Below are 2,000 nucleotides of genomic sequence, written 5' to 3' on the forward strand. Positions count from 1 at the left end.
GCAATGGCGGCATTGACATCTTTGGGCACCACATCACCACGGTACAAAAGGCAGCAAGCCATGTATTTACCGTGGCGAGGGTCACATTTAACCATCTGATTGGCTGGCTCGAAGCAGGCGTTTGTGATCTCGGCCACTGAGAGCTGCTCGTGGTACGCCTTCTCTGCAGAGATGACAGGGGCATAGGTCGCCAGAGGGAAATGGATACGGGGATATGGCACCAAGTTGGTCTGGAACTCTGTCAGATCCACATTCAGGGCACCATCAAAACGAAGGGAAGCAGTGATGGAGGACACAATCTGACCGATTAGCCTGTTCAGGTTGGTGTAGGTGGGACGCTCGATATCGAGGTTCCTACGGCAGATGTCGTAGATGGCCTCGTTATCCACCATGAAGGCACAGTCAGAGTGCTCCAGGGTGGTGTGGGTGGTCAGGATGGAGTTGTAGGGCTCCACCACAGCGGTGGACACCTGGGGAGCTGGGTAGATGGAGAACTCCAGCTTGGACTTCTTGCCGTAGTCGACAGACAGACGCTCCATCAGCAGGGAGGTGAAACCAGAGCCGGTGCCACCTCCGAAGCTGTGGAAAACCAGGAAGCCCTGAAGGCCCGTGCACTGGTCAGCCTGAGGACAGAGAGGGGGACACACTGATCAAATATATGAGACACATTATAAGCAATTACTTTCATACTTTGAGTTACAATGAGGAACCAACTCCTCCTGATATTACGTTACCCACCAGTTTGCGGATCCTGTCCAGCACCAGGTCAATGATCTCTTTGCCGATGGTGTAGTGTCCACGGGCGTAGTTGTTGGCAGCATCCTCCTTACCTGTGATCAGCTGCTCAGGGTGGAACAGCTGGCGGTAGGTCCCGGTGCGCACCTCATCTGAAGAGACAAAACAAGACACTGAATCAGTTCCTGTAAACTATTTTCACACACACACATTTTAATTTACCTAAATTAATGTTCAGGGAATAGTGATGACACCCACCGATGACAGTGGGCTCCAGGTCCACAAAAACAGCTCTGGGGACGTGCTTTCCAGCTCCAGTCTCACTGAAGAAGGTGTTGAAGGAGTCGTCCCCTCCTCCAATGGTCTTGTCACTGGGCATCTGTCCGTCCGGCTGGATCCCATGTTCCAGGCAGTAGAGCTCCCAGCAGGCATTGCCGATCTGGACGCCGGCCTGACCAACGTGGATGGAGATACACTCGCGCTGTGGGGAGAAAAAACAAGAGCGCTTATCTACCTGTATGCATTCATTTTTAATCTTGCATCACACTGGAAAGGAAAACATTGTAATTTATTAACTAAATTACAAAACTAAAAATATGGGATAATTTAATTCCACTTTGATAATTATTTAATATGAAAAATCCAAATCAGCGTTTCTTAATCATTAAATAAGACAGTTATCTAAAAATGCCAACCTTCCAAATAAATTAAGTATAGACTAAGGAGGAAATGTCTCTGGATGTAAGTTATTAATTATCAATTGTATTGTCAATGGATACCATCTTTGATTAGCCACAACCAATCAATGGCAGTCTGGTTAAAGGTCCAACGGTCTCCAGGCAGCCTAAACTTTTGATTGGCGCACCGCGTTGCTATGCGAGCCCTTAGCCCTGGCAACGGATAACGTTGGTAGGAATTCGTGTGAAAACGTACAGGATTAAGACGAGAGCTCCGGCACATCAAAAATAAAAGTTTAATCTCTTCATAGGACAACGAAAAATAACATCCAGTTAAAACGGAGGCTGCGGGTTCACTGTTGACCCTGAAACAGCGCAGAGGCTATCGCGGTGGGGGGGGGGCAGCTCAGCAGTGTCCATTACTAGCATGCATTTTTAATGCCTTGCGCCATGCTGACAGTGCATTTCATCCATTTTCCCCGTCGGATACGGTTTCCCTGGGTGTGGGGGCACTTGAAGCTAGTGCCGCTCCTGCGCATCCTCCCTGCCGGTACACTGAATTAACGTTTCCAAGGACGGCGCTGTCGT

General features: G+C 49.0%; 1 protein-coding gene across 1 annotated transcript; it reads right to left on the bottom strand.

Annotated features, from left to right (window-relative positions):
- Nucleotides 1-5: 5 nt before the first annotated feature.
- Nucleotides 6-1,153, bottom strand: LOC120787151 (tubulin alpha-1A chain-like; the record flags this gene model as incomplete). The annotated part of the gene is made up of 3 exons (XM_040122845.1): nucleotides 994-1,153; nucleotides 739-887; nucleotides 6-623 (listed from the first exon to the last, which is right to left on the bottom strand). Coding segments are annotated over exons 1-3 (888 nt in total), but the record flags the coding sequence as incomplete, so codon positions are not given.
- Between the last annotated feature and the right edge of the window lie 847 nt (nucleotides 1,154-2,000).

This window comes from Xiphias gladius, unplaced genomic scaffold (genome assembly GCF_016859285.1).
Source record: "Xiphias gladius isolate SHS-SW01 ecotype Sanya breed wild unplaced genomic scaffold, ASM1685928v1 HiC_scaffold_1154, whole genome shotgun sequence".
In the NCBI taxonomy this organism is placed as follows: Eukaryota; Metazoa; Chordata; class Actinopteri; order Istiophoriformes; family Xiphiidae; genus Xiphias; species Xiphias gladius.